The sequence below is a fragment of the Brachyistius frenatus genome, unplaced genomic scaffold (assembly GCF_029030835.1).
Source record: "Brachyistius frenatus isolate BFR_SWC_R1_liver_20210118 unplaced genomic scaffold, ASM2903083v1 Contig_16, whole genome shotgun sequence".
Classification (NCBI taxonomy): domain Eukaryota; kingdom Metazoa; phylum Chordata; class Actinopteri; family Embiotocidae; genus Brachyistius; species Brachyistius frenatus.
The window spans coordinates 4,562,063-4,574,064 of NW_027210615.1; the positions used below are offsets into that span (position 1 = coordinate 4,562,063).

The window sequence follows — 12,002 nt, forward strand, 5'->3', positions numbered from 1 at the left end:
AAGAAAAAGACATAAATTGTCATCTAAAAAGCTGAACTGCCCGTTTCAGTTTGAGAGAGTGCACCCATCTGCTGTGTCTGACAGCTTCAACATCCACCTACCACCTGCTCCTCCCTGACTACAATCTGTTTGAAAGATATGCACATCGTGAACACACCCTTGGCCCGGCAATTTGATGCCAATGTTATGAATGTTTATTTATTTATTAAATTTATTTATTACAATGTTACACTCTATGTACAGAAAATGAAAATTGCTCATTTTCTTTCCTTAGTGAGGAAAACATCAAGTATCAAAAATAAATTAAATTGCCGAAAGGAAAAAAAAAAAAAAAACACTTGCCTGAGTGTCCACCAGTTTTCCATCAATCTTGGCGAAACCGTCAAAGAGGGTTCTGTAGAGGAAGTGCTTCCGTGCGGCGGCGTCGTTGGGTGGAAGGAAGCTGAGAACAGCACTTCTGTGCTGCTGGTACATGGATAAGATGATGCGCACCGCCAGTTCTCGAACCGTTGATGCACCGTGCTCCATCGCTGCTGCACAGAACTGACAGACGACAAAAGGCCTTCTATGAACATGAATGACGACATGTTACTATTACAACACACAGCTCAAATACAACAATTTTAAATACAGGAATAAATTGAAATCAACCTATAAGTTACAATCGGTGATCAATACCCTCTCTCCACTCGCTCACCATTTTTTCAAAGGTCAGCACTGTCCAGATGATTTCACCTAATCAGCCTCACAACTTTGTATTTCAAAGTTCAATTAAGTTGAACCCTTCATTCACAACTAATTTAGTTTGACCTCCAAAAAGTCAAATAATAACAACAATGATTCTATTAAAAAAAAATGTATTTCAGTCTGAAATATTTAAATACGCTGGTGTGAAGTTTTGCCTTTTTTTTCCCAGGTCTAAACCCATTTTTCATATCAACACTGGTCCAGTTAAACCTTTGTTTTTTGGTTGTGAAGGACTTTTCACTTTGGTTCCATTTCTAGTCGCTAACCCAACAGATGTTCAGCTGAACAGCAGCCGTAAAAACTGGAAACTACAGTTGATAGTTTTCATCTGATGCGGAGAAGCAGTTCATCTCGTCTATTGTGAATCTGGAAACTTGTTTGTCAGCGTAACATGGAAACTTCCTCCTTCACCTTCACGCTCACAAAAAACTGGATGCCCATGGTCTGATTAACCATTACATTTGTTCCAAAAGATATCCTTCCTGAAACACTAATTAACCAAATTAAATAATGATTGATTTGATAAATAAGATAAAAGTTGAAAATGCTTCAGCTTTTGTATCTTTCTTCCTGTTTTTTTTTACCTTAATGTATAAACCCTGAATCTATTAAGATGATCTTAGTTACACTAATTAACCAAAATGTTTACCTTTTTGTCTAAACCCTGAACATTACGGCAAGTTGACTGATGAAGAGAGGACATTATTACACCCCCCTTGCATCTACAATTTTCTTAATTATTAATTTATTTTCAAAGTAAACATTTTAATATTTGTAAATCCACATGCAGGCTGGAAGGAAATGATTTACTGGGTGCATATAACCGTACGACATGACACGTGGGAGTCCACAGGGGTCCATTGTAGAGCCACTACCTTTCAAATTCAGCTTGTTTGCTAAAAAGAAGCAGCGGGACTGAGCACTTTAGCCCTGTTCTCTAACCTTTATACTGATCTCCAGTCAGTCAGAGAACAGATTCTTCAGTGCTGCTGCTCTTCAACTAAAATACAAAACCCCTCACAGCCTCGGACCAAAGTACATTTCTGACATGCTTGAAGACTTTATTACTACATGGTTAGCTCTCGAGGAAACAGTCAACAAAACAGAAGGACCCAACTGCCTCATGATTTTAAATGAACCCCAAAAGCTCGTCGCACTTTTGCACTCTGCAGCTCCTTCTGCGTTTGAAAGTTGCCATAAAATGAATCCCTAACACAGAAGATATTTTGCTTTTACATAAAAAAGTCCAGATTTCATGAAGCAGTATTTGCTACATTTGAAGTCTAGTTTCATGAGCAAAACAATATTGCTGAGAAAGTCCTTTGAGAGAAGTGCGTATCATGACGTAGAGAGAACCCATTATCCGACATAATCTATGTGAAAAGAGTCACAACACAATGGCAAGTGGAGAACATTAACGTCCAGAAGTAAACTGAGTACAAAGGCCACCCATCCCTCTCTCAACAGGCTCAGGAACATTCTCTGTTGTCTCTGTCGACCACTTCTCATTTTAATTACAGGAAATTCAATCACCCCCTTTTCTCACTCTGGCTCCCACCTCTGAGCAGATCACCCAGGTAACAGCACAGGAAAAGGAAAAATGTTTCAACCATAGCTGAGCTAACACTGTAGAGCTGTCAAGAGGGGTAGTCACATGAGCTCAAGGAGCCAATAAAAAAAAAAAAAAAAAAAAAACATACCAGTGAAGATTTCAGCTGTGAATTTCAGGATTTAGCCTGTAATTTAAACGGTTGTTTGAGCATATTAAACCAATACGACCTGAGTCTGATTAGCAACCTCTTTAGAGGCTACTGTACCAAATGCACAGGAAAGACATATGCAGCTTTTTACACTTATTGGTGGAATTAAATCTGTAAAGATGTGCCTGTTTTTATTCACATTTGGACAAAGATTTTATGGTCAAATCTAACTCCCTTCCCCCACCAACCTAATGTTACATGCATACTGTATCTGCCTCTATGCACTACCTTAGAGGAGTACTTTCTCTCTCCACATACACACACTAGCACAGAAATGAAAGTGAATGTCTGATTGAACCTGTCTGGCCAGAACACACTGTACAGCACATATCCCATCAGCCGGCAGAGCAGCTGCGGCAGAGAAAGAATAGCTGAGGGACATACTGCATGTATACAGGGACATATATACAGTAGAAACACATGGGTAGTGGGTTTTTGTTTGTTCTTGCTGTCGATACGATAGGGGTGTTTGGCTCATTCATGCTTTGTGCCGCGATGAAGGGAAGAGCTATCTGTAATGTGTCTGCACAATAACCTTTACTGGAGGAATCAAGTCAACATCCTCAACACTTGAATCAGTTCATATGTAATAAGAGAATATATTGCTTGTTGCCGTGTAACAAAATGAGACCAGGTCTGACCATTTCTATTTGTCTGGTTACAAACATCCATATAGAGAAAAATCAAGGATCCAAAACATTTTCAGAATCTTGGGGATGTCTGTCCTCATTTCGATAGCCAGCGTTATCGTATATCCGTTGTGATATGCAGACATGTCAATTCATTGACAAACAGCTCCATACTGAAACTGACTTTTAAGTTTCAACCTGGTGTCTCTTCCATGCTCCTCATCAAATGATTCAGTGGCAGTCAGGAGGGAAAACAAGCTGTGGGATAAAGCCCCGCCGTCCTGTCACATCTCAATCCAGACTGGAAATGTTTTCCAAGCAAACACGCGTGGCCGCCAACACAAAGGGGTCAGACGCTGAGCAAGCAGGCCCAAACGTGCAAACACAGGCCACACAGTGCCACCTGTGTGGCTTTGGCTTCAGAAGGTGGAGAAACTCAAAGAGGACAAACCTAACAATTTGCTCTCACTGATAAAAGCCGAACAGAGTCAAGAGGAGTGCTGAATAGGGAGGAGGAGCGGTTGTAAACTAGAGAGGGGAGGACAGGACAGCTTGTTGGCCTGCCCCGCCAGGTCCACAGTTGGAGAGTTTGCACGTAGATATTAGGTCACTGCTGGAAACCAACAGAGTGCAGGGGATGTTAGAGTGGGTGCCAGTGGTGACAACATTGACTCAGCTGACTGGAGCTTACCGACAGGCTGTTTCAGTGAACTGAGTTGGCCACAGAAAGCCAGCGGGGGACTGCTGCCTTCCAGTTGGTCACACTGTAATTACTCAGTCAAATGTAACGGAAAATCTGCTCAACGGATGCCAATGCTTAAAGTATAATTGACGTGATACTGCATGTGTCTTGTACAGTTCTTGTTCTGTCATGTTATAGAAGGGATGTTGTGCTTTCTACATCCAAATTAGAAAGAGGGTAAATAGGGTTTGAGGCACTGCTAAGAAGCAGCATTCAACAGCTTGAAGGTCCAGTCTGTAGGATTAAGGGGGATCTATTGGAATGAAATGGAATATAATATTTATGTTTTCATTAGTGTGTAATCACCTGAAACTAAGAATCATGTGTTTTATTTCCTTAGAATGAGCCCCTCAGATCTACATCAGGGCGGATCCTCTTCCACAAGTTTCTACAGTAACCCGGAAGGGACAAACCAGAGACCGGCTCCTGAGGGAGGGCGTTTCACATCTTGTGTCTCTGCCATCATAGATTTCCCGGCAAGCTTGGAAGGGCGTAAATGTAATATAAGGGGACGGTTGTACATTGGATGGAAATCTGCAACCTCACAGCAACATGCCACAAGATCTGTAGGATTTCCAGTGTATCAATGTAGCAGAGCTCCTTTAAGAACAGAAATATTTGATACACAGAAGGGATTATTGGGCTATTACTGATAATATAGGGGGGGAAAAAACAGAGTTTTTACATATTTTTTATTTTACAGCCGAAAAATCCAATAAAATGTTAAATTCAAGCTCCTGAATATTTCTGACATGGCAGAAGAAGAAGAAGAAAAAAAAAAAACAAGATTGAATGGATTACTTTTGAAAAAGTTGTCATACAATTTGGTTTCTCAGGCAAACAAAACATTGAATTCTGAAGATAATGAAATGAACTTGTGATATTGAGCAAATAGGTTTGAACCACAGCCAATCTTTGCTTAGTCAGAGACATCAAATAATGTAAAGATGTAAAAATTGCTAAAAAAAAAAAAAAATACAAAAAAAAATACAAAACAAGAATGGCTAGATGCATCAGTATGTTTTAGGTACTTTACCGTCATGACATTGTCCAGGCTGAAGCCAGAGTTCTCTGTGCCCAGTTCGGAGAGTAGTTTCTCGAGCAGCTCGGCTTGACTCTGAGCCAGACGAGTGGGGAAGTTGGATTTGAAGGGCTTCACCAGCTCACTGGAGATTACCTGCAAGGCCCGGACATCCTTCAAAACAGCAATTTCCTAAACGAAGCACGTGAGAAAGAGACAATGACTTTAAAATGTACAGTGTTGAAATCATGCGATATGTTTGACTTGCACCTTTAAATTCATGTGTTTGCTGTAACCGTGACAAACTCAATCTGAGTGATGCGACACACTGTAATTTATCATTCAACACAAGCATCTGGCAAAGAAAGAAGTCATGACAGATAATGCAAGTGTATTATTAACGGAAGACGGAAGAAGGTCCTTAAAAAAACTCTCTGTTTGCCATTTTAACCACATCAGGTGAATGGAATGCGGGTCACAAATATGGGACACAAAAAAAAAAGTGTAACTTGTCCTTGACACAAAGAGGGATTCAGTGATTCCTTCACAGGAGCTCTGAACACAACCCAGAAGGGCTGGGTTGTATGTCTGTGAGGTACTGAGCTAATGGACATCCTCCCTTTCTACACACACACACACACACACACACACACACACACACACACACACACACACACACACACACACACACACACACACACACACACACACACACACACACACACACACACACACACACACACCCATGCATGAGCAGACTATGACAGGCTCCCCGAACCAGCCGCACACATACACGGTACGTCATCTCTCCATTCATCAGCCCAGTAACACGTTCTGGTCTCTCCCAGCAGTAAAGAGTGTGAGAACACCAGTTCAGTTCAGCCTGGGCGATGACAACATGAGGCCTGTCTGAAGGTTGTTGCAGAGCGTGACGACACTAAGACACCTACTTACTCACCATGTACATCAAGCTATAGCACAGCATGTACGCTCAGGTGATAAAAAGGGAACTCGCTTTATGTTAAGCTCCGTTTTTATAAACAAAAACTTTCACACATGAACTCTGAACGTTCAAGTTGGTTAAAATGGCCCTGTGATAGTCTGGCGACCTATCCAGGGTGTATAGGGAGAGGCTCCAGCCCCACCCTCCTCCCCTCCCGTAACCCTGTTCAGGATAAGGCGGGTATAGATAATGAATGATGGATGGATGTCCTCCGAGTCTCTCAAGCAGATGAGCCGTGGACACTCAAACACAAAAAATGGCTTTCTGACTAAGATCCATGCCACTTAAACAGCAACGCCTCCATTTCAAATCCTGCCACGGGACAGCTGCTGTTTGTCATCCTCGTCTCGTCACATTTCTAGTCTGCCTCCAAACTACAGTATATTCGATAAAATAAAGAAAAAAAAAAATCCTATTACTAATAAAAAATAAACAGATGGGGTATTTAGAAGGTGAAAATGTGTCAACTTGAGCAACAAATGTTTTCTCATTTGAAGAATTATTATATAAAGTGTCAAGAGGAGGGATAGGATTGCAAAAGATTAACTACTGACAGCGTTCTGATTCACACTTAATGCTCGTTTCCTGTTCTTATCAAAGAAGGACATTTGGTCAAGGTTGGTCAATATTTTTATTTTTACAATCTAGACCTCATAAATATTTGTCCTCTCTTTGCACATACTCGCCCCAATCCAAAATTCCTGAGAGAGACCAATGAAATTACAAAGCAAACGTGGTCATCTTTATTGTTTTCCTTTGGAGGATAGTTAGATGTATGTTTGCATCTGTTTCATTCTGTTTGCCTACCGTGGGGTGTGTCCATAAAGCAAAGATCTGATCATTGTCCATTTGACTCTTGTAACATGCAGGGAACAAAACATTTAACCGCAGCCATTATCTGTGTGAACATGCACATGAAAGCCCAGATAAGCATAAAAAGTTATATAATCACTGCATCCTACAGTTGCAGGTATCCACAATCAGTGCCTGTTAAGTGTTTTAAGTGTACTTATCTTAAGTAAATATTAATCATACCAATGACTTACTACTAATTACTAATTACTAATAATCAGGGTTGATAGAAAACGAGCTGGCCCTGAGGACAATCGGTTTGGAACAGACTATTGTTGTTATCAATCAAAGACAAACCAACATGTTTACAGCTAAAACACATCGTCTAGTGTGATTATAAAGTGTTTTACAATCCCATTTCCCCAAAAAGTTGGGATCCTGTGTAAAATGTAAATAAAAACAGAATCCAATAATTTGCAAATCACATAAACCCATATTTAGTTGAAAATAGACCAAAGAAAACAATGTTGAATTAGTGAACTGTTATTGTTTTATGAAAAATATATGCTCACTTTGAAACACCAAAATAGTTGGGACAGGGGCAACAAAAGACTGGAGAAGTTGTGTAATTTTTTTTTTTTTTTTTTTAAACACCTGATGGAACATCTCAACTAACTAGGTTAACTGGCAACAGATCAGTAACAGTATTGGGTGTAAAAAGAGCATCTCAGAGAGGCAGAGTCTCTCAGTAGTGAAGATGATGAGAGGTTCACCACTCTGCGTGGGCAAATAGTGCAACAATTAAAGTTCTCAACGTAAAATTGCAAAGAATTTGGAGATTTCATCATCTACGGTACATCGCATCATTACAAAAATCGGGAAATCTGGAGAACTCTCTGTACGCAAGGGACAAGGCTGAAAACCAATAATGGATGGTCGTGATCGTCTGACCTTCAGGCGGCCCTGAATTAAAAACTGACACAGTTCAGGTGTGGAAACTATTGGACGGGCTGAGAAACACTTCTGAAAAACATTGTCTCTGAACACAGTTCATCGCTGCATCCACAAATGCATGTTTACAACCTACGACAAACAGCGTTCTGCACGTTTTACAACAGCATGGCTACGTAGCAGAAGAGTCTGGGAGCTACAGTGGCCTGATGCAGTCCAGACCTGTCCCCCGGTGAGACATTTGGTGCATGAGATGTACGACAAAGTAGACCCAGAACTGTTGAGCAGCTAAATTCCTATATCAGGCAAGAATGGGACAACATTTCACTTTCAAAACTCCAGCAACTGGTCTCCTCAGTTCACATACGTTTAAAGAGTGTTGTTAAAAGAAGAGGTGATGCAACTCTGTGGTCAACAGGTCCCTGTCACAACGTTTTTGAGACGTGTTGCTGACATCAAATTCTAAATTCATAAAACACTAAAATTTCCCAGTTTCCACATTTGATATGTCTTCTTTGGTCTCTTTGCAATCAAATATGGATTTATATGATTTGCGAATTATCGCGTTCCGTTTTTATTTACATTTTACACAGCGCACAACGTTTTTGGAAACGGGGTTATAAATTCGCTTTGTAACTACTCCGCTTAACAAACGACAAGCGACATCAGTGGCAATAATATTCCACTGCTTCAATCCGTAACACTACCAAGAATGTTTCGTCCGAAGCCTGCCGTTGGTGGAAGTTTGGATTAACTGTTGCACATGTTGGAGCTGGTCCCAATGTAGGTCTTATATAAATTAAGCTTCAGCTCATTGTAATTAAATCCCCAAATCTCTTTGTGGATAGTGTCCAAAAGATTGATTTTATAAAAAGAAAACCCTCCTCTGTGAAACTACAGCAACTGTTTTCATGTTTGCATGCACATAAGAAACACAGTTTATATAAATATGCAAATAATCAATGTGTCTTCCATGTAAACACAGTTGCTGCCATTGAATTCCCTTCAGTTTTATGTGTTCATAACCTCTGGCAATTTTAGTCATGACTAATGACACTCTTAAAACCACAATAATACTGAACTGAAGTTTGCTCATATTTGCAGCATCAGTGTCTTTAAATAATTACTCAGAAGAAAGAAAATTCAGCCTCAGGACTCAGAAAAAGCTCCATGATCAAACAGGAAGTCAACGATACATTAAAAACCGCCTGAAGCTGAAGTGACGATGTTTTAAAAATGACAGAGGTTCTGATTTTCCAAAACTAGCACACAAAAGCTTTTTCACATAGCTCTAGAAAGAAGTTGGCAGAGCAGTGAATGCAGATGGAAAGCTTTATTGCATCTTTTTCTCTTCCAAAACACAACAAAACAAAGAAAAGCTGCAAAGGTGGCAGAGAGCAGGCTGGAAAACGTGGCGTCCAACACCAGCAGCAGCACTATCGCTGGTGCCAAACAAACACGTCAGTCCATTTGGCTACAATACCTGTATGAAGGCGACGACTGTGGCCCGAACGCGGCTAGCGGAGTCCCCGGTCCTGGCCAGCAGGTTGGGACAGGTGTGCTCCAAGCAGTGGGTCACCTCGGCCCGGCCCAGCCCCAGACCTGGGACCAGCTCGCTCAGCATTAGCCGTAGCAGCTTCAGGGAGGCGTTGAAAACCTCGGGGGAGAGTTGAGGATAATGTCACATTACCCTTCTTTTTTTTTACACACACAAGCTGGCAATATTTAGCTTCAGGTGTTATATTGAGTGTGGCAATCAGTAATTGTAAATCGAGGATGTTGGAGCATCTTTTATCATTTCTATTTGACTCATTTCAAGCTAAGCTCAGACATATCCACTAGACTAAATTAACAATGCAAGGTCAATATTTGTGTAATTTTGTGTTTCCTAGATTTAGATTGTAAAAGTATATAACAAACACCCGGGGCTACATTCAGGCTCGGGATATGATGAGTGCATTTAAAAGAGACCCAGGGTGTAAATAGTGTATTTAATAGGGTGTATTTAACGTGACTAACTGACAAAGCATATTTCTGCAGCTGCAAATTAACCAGCAAACATATTAATGCAGCATTCTGCGTATCAATGTGGCTTGGAAAAGAAATCACCAGAATTACTGCAGCTCTACCCTTTCATTACCTTCCAGAGAGGGATTACAAGGCCGTCCTTGTCAAAACTGTTTGTTTAAAGAAGCCAGCTTTGCGAGAGAGAACTGGAGTTGCATGTGATACAGGGGCAACATTGTTGAGGGTGTGCATGTGTGAGGGTGCGCTTGTGTTTTGACAACATGGATGTCAGTTCTCTTTGAAACAGGAATTCAGAGAACATGACTTTAACAGTGACGAAGTAAACATATCTAATGTGCCTTAATTCGGCTGCTTTTCACACGGAGACAATTTCCTTTTGAAGAAATGACTCACAGATGTGACTTTATCCAGGAGGGCCCTCCTGACCAGGAAGACTGCGGCTCTTATCATGTTTCTCAGCTCCTCCTTGGGGGTGCTGGGTGATACCTCCTGGAGCTTCTTGTACACAGACAGCAGAGCGTTCTCTCTGTGGCACCAGCTTTTAGAATATGCCCCAGCGACCTGGAAGTGAATGTCAGGCAGACGAGTGGCTAAGGGAATGGAAAGATACTGCACACATTAATGAAATGTGTATTACAGCAAATAGGACGAGAGATTCGCTTAAATGGCAATGAGATATGTTGATCATTACTGTAATGAACATCACCTGTGGGTACTTTTGAAGAGGCATGTGTGTGAACTTAAGGGTAACAGACTTTTTATATCTACCGTATATTACCATGGAACAGGTTATTTAAAGCAGCTGGAATGACAACTTGACTTCACTAATAAGGCTTCAATTTTAAGATATACTGTGGTGCATGCTAGAAAACATCCCCAAGGGACAAACAAAAATGATTTTCATATGTTGAAATAGAAAGTTAGGAGAGAGTAAATCCTGCAGTTAGCTCAGCAGGCCACATGTTCCACGCTTGCTTTTTCTTACCAGACTTTCTCCAAAGACCTCCACGGGAAGGCCAGCCTCTCTCTGGGCTTTCTCTGTCAGGGGCTCTGGCCCTCCACTCATGTCAGGGCTGTGTAGAGTCCCTTGCACGTCAGATTTGGGGGAGAGCTCCCCTGCTGGGCTCTGGATGGCCTCCGCTGGCGGATCTTTCCTCTGAAGGGCTGGCAGCGGCCTCTCGTCATAAGGCACACTGTTTACCTGCCACCAGAGGGCAAAAACACTGGCGTTTAAACATAGAATATATAGACGTGCAGAATAAAGTGCCAGTTTTACATTTACTATTAGTATATGTATGTTTCAGCTGAGAAAATAAAGTATGTCCTAAAGGTCTCACAGTTCAAAAACTCAAAGAAAATGTTTCTCCATTTTCAAGGCTGAAAAAGACGTCCATTCTTTTGAAAAATTGATCACCTCCGCCCCTCGGTCTTTTCACTAACTCTCACTAGCATTTGATCACGTAATAGGTCGATCATTCAACATCAGGTTGACAATGAACGTTTAACCCCCTCTATACAAACCAAAGTTCCAGCCAGTGAGCACTGTCTCCTGCGCCGCTGGGCCAACTGGCACCCTGCTGCCTGGTGCGAGGCTCAAAGCCCTGCCTTGAGGCCAGGTTGGCAGCCGCTGGAGTCAACCAACTGTTGCACGCTTTTAATTAAATAGTGAAACCCAAACCTGTAGCGGGGCCGGTCTTAGCAGGTGGTGAGTAAAGCATAAAAGCCCCCGCTGGTCTTAATCTCCCTGTGTGCTGCAGGCCTTAACAAAGGTTTAGGCAGGAGACGTGTTCCCAATGTGCTTCAGTGGGCTAGATTGTATATACGCAGGACACGCTCCAAGAACAGCTGTCCACATCTGGATCAATAACGATAAAACACTGAGTTTGTCATGACCGACCAACCACGGAGGCGTAATCAAATGAGTACTGGAGGAGTTGTTTTTCCTTTAAGTGTCTACAGACATCAAACATGTTTCAAACTGAGTAACGATGTGGCCACGTGTGCGATGCTTACGTCAATCTTGGGTATCGTAGCCGGGGTGCACGGTGTGTCAGGCTGGCTGCTGAGTTTGGGGGCAACAGTTTCAGCAGCTGGCTGTTGATTTTGCTGAGTGTTAGTATTCCTCCCCTTCCTGAAGGTGTCTGTGGACAGAGGGGGCTTGGTGGGGACTGACCGATGACCTGGAGAAGGCAGAAGAGGGGGATGATACTGGGCCGGGGATGAATCTGCTGCCCTGGTGATCTGGTCGACAGACGGAATAGAATTTAGTTTAGGCAGAATAAGTCACGAAGGAGTCATGATGCTTTTCCATATCTCATGATTCATCATC

At 41.8% G+C, this 12,002-nt stretch overlaps 1 protein-coding gene across 1 annotated transcript in view; it reads right to left on the reverse strand.

Moving 5' to 3' along the window:
* cep104 (centrosomal protein 104) overlaps positions 1-12,002 on the reverse strand; it is a 32,669-nt gene that overhangs the window by 11,383 nt on the left and 9,284 nt on the right. Inside the window, exons 9-14 of the mRNA XM_069694073.1 lie at positions 11,687-11,914; positions 10,659-10,874; positions 10,067-10,234; positions 9,129-9,302; positions 4,915-5,091; positions 343-543 (exon numbers count right to left, since the gene is read on the reverse strand). Coding sequence (XP_069550174.1) covers positions 343-543; positions 4,915-5,091; positions 9,129-9,302; positions 10,067-10,234; positions 10,659-10,874; positions 11,687-11,914 — 1,164 coding nt within the window. The remainder of the gene's footprint in view (positions 1-342; positions 544-4,914; positions 5,092-9,128; positions 9,303-10,066; positions 10,235-10,658; positions 10,875-11,686; positions 11,915-12,002) is intronic.